General features: G+C 21.5%; 1 protein-coding gene across 1 annotated transcript; it reads right to left on the bottom strand.

The window, feature by feature from the left end:
• Positions 1 to 1,883: 1,883 nt before the first annotated feature.
• NAEGRDRAFT_67331 (uncharacterized protein) lies at positions 1,884 to 2,345 on the bottom strand (the record flags this gene model as incomplete). Its single annotated transcript, XM_002677225.1, has 1 exon — positions 1,884 to 2,345. One exon carries the CDS (start codon positions 2,343 to 2,345, stop codon positions 1,884 to 1,886), a length of 462 nt encoding a protein of 153 aa, XP_002677271.1.
• Between the last annotated feature and the right edge of the window lie 256 nt (positions 2,346 to 2,601).

Below are 2,601 nucleotides of genomic sequence, written 5' to 3'. Positions count from 1 at the left end.
TGTCATTTCTTCACTTGCACCTTCATTTTGAATTCAACATTATTATTTACATGTTGAGAATACAAGGTAGCAATATGAAAGTTTTTATGTGGTGATGGTGGAACAATAATAGGTGTGGACATTTTTTTTTCAAACCAAAAAAATAATAATTTTATAAAAATATTTTTATTACAGCAACGTTAAGCCCAGCCTTCTTCATCATTGAAATTGCATGAGTGCAATTGAATTGTCATCATGAATACCATTGAATTTCATATTTAAATACAAATTATTAATAAATATAATAAAAATAATAAATTAAATTAAATTAATAATATAAGTAACATTTAATTCATCTAAATTATTACATTCATGTATTTTAATATCAACTGAAATATTTAAATTTAAAATTAAACTAGCACCAATTAAAAATTCTTTCAAAGTAGGAAATTCAATATAATCATTAATATTACATGCAATACATGATCTTAAATATCTATCTTTACCATTTAAAGAAATGATAGATTGTTGTGATTCAAATTTTTCAATTTTAAAAATATATTCAGGACTAGCATTAAATATTGCCATTATTAATGTTAATATTATTGATCTTGTATCTAAATTAAATTCTTTCATTTCATTTGTTTGTTTTTTTAAATATTCTTGACATTTTAATTTACCAATTTCTTCAAAACATTTTTTACTAATTTCATTAATTGATATATTTGGATATAATGTATTAATAGATTTTAATAATAATCCATAGAATCCACCTGTTACAGATGATAATGATAATATATTATCACTTTCATTTTTTAATGAAAATGTTGATATTATTTCATTTTTATTCATATTTGGTAAATATTCATCTAAATTTCTTAATGGAAATTTGTAATAATTATTTATATTATTATTATCATTTAAATTATTATTTATATTTGAATTAATTAAAATATTTGAATTAATTATAGTTGGTTCATTTGAATTTGATTTAAAATAATGATATAAATATTGTTTAAATTTAATATTATTATTATTATTAAAATTATTATTAATAATATTATTTAAATATATTTGTAATAATTGTTTACGTTGTTCAATTTTATCATTCTATTATATTTTAATAATTTATATTAAGATGAAATGCTTAATAAAAAACATACCTTAAAATTACCAAAATATATTTTAGGAGGAAATGTTATATTGGATAAAATGTCGGGGAAATTCGTTGAAATAGATTCATGTAATGATAATAATTCATTATATCTCTTTACACTTTCAAATATTTCAATACTATTATTATTACTATTTAATTCATTATTATTATTATTATTATTGGTAGCTTGTGAATTTAATGGTTGTTGTTGTTGTTGATGTTGAATATTTTCATTAAATTTACATGTAATATAATAATTAACATGTGATGGTTTTTGTTTGTTATCTAATTGAATATTAAACTTGTTAATTATTAATTCTATCATAGTGTTTAAATTATATTAAGGTAATATATTGAAAATAAAATTCAGTCTCCTAATGTGAGTGTGAGTGAGAGTGTTATATTGTTGATATTTCTTTTTGAAAAGCTCAAGGTTAAATTATATTGAAACATTGATCATTTAAATGAGAGAATGAAGTTAATTTCTGAAATGCATTTTCAATACACCTATACTAGATAATCTAGTCAATTGATGATCATCTCCGTACTGTCTATTTATTCATAAATATATATTTCTAATTTTGAATTATTGTCTATTGTTGGAAGTGAATTAATGGAGAATTTAAATATCAACAAATTCTTTATTTGTTATGATTATTTGTACATTTGCATTGTTCATATTTTCATCAATTGTCCCAAATGGAATGTGAAAAATCTTTTTCAAGTTTAAATTTTATTGAAAACAATATTAAGCAACCAACAATGCCAGTAAAATAAAAGATAAAACTAAACCCAAATTATATCCCATTTTAAGAGAATAAAAGAATAATCCTCCTAAAACAATAATTGCTAACATTTGACGAATAATCTCAAGTTCATTTACACGAGAAGAGTTTGAATGTGCATCATGAGAATTTGTTTTTTTTAAAAGTTTACGTAATTGACTTATCCAATTTTGTTGATTTTCATTTGATTTGATGGTTGATTTTTCACTTTTGATATTATCATTGATAGGTTTATCATCTGTTGATGTAACAGTTTTGATTTCAATCTTCTTTTCATCTTGTTGCAGAGTTCTACTGTTAGTTGTGAAAAATGATCTAACCAAGTTCAAACTTTTAAATTGTTGTTGTGAAGAAGACTTGGAAATGAAGGCAGTTCTGGAGTTATATACTCCTTTGAATGAAGCAACAACTAGTTTTCTATACATTTTTTTATTGTTATTATTTTGGATATTAATCCAAAATCCTTTAATTAATTAATTTAAAGTGTTACACATTGATTAGTCAATCATTTCAAAAAAAACAATTATTATTATCTCATAGCAATATTTGTTGAGGCAGTCAATTGTTGGGTAACCTGTCATGATTGAGAACTCCTAGGAGTTAAATTCACACATTCTATTTTCATAACAGAAGATACAACATTAATGTTAAGAACTCAATAACAACAATTAAATATCATCA

Source organism: Naegleria gruberi (genome assembly GCF_000004985.1).
Source record: "Naegleria gruberi genomic scaffold NAEGRscaffold_23, whole genome shotgun sequence".
In the NCBI taxonomy this organism is placed as follows: domain Eukaryota; phylum Heterolobosea; class Eutetramitea; order Acrasida; family Naegleriidae; genus Naegleria; species Naegleria gruberi.
This window is presented reverse-complemented; position numbering and strand designations above follow the sequence as displayed.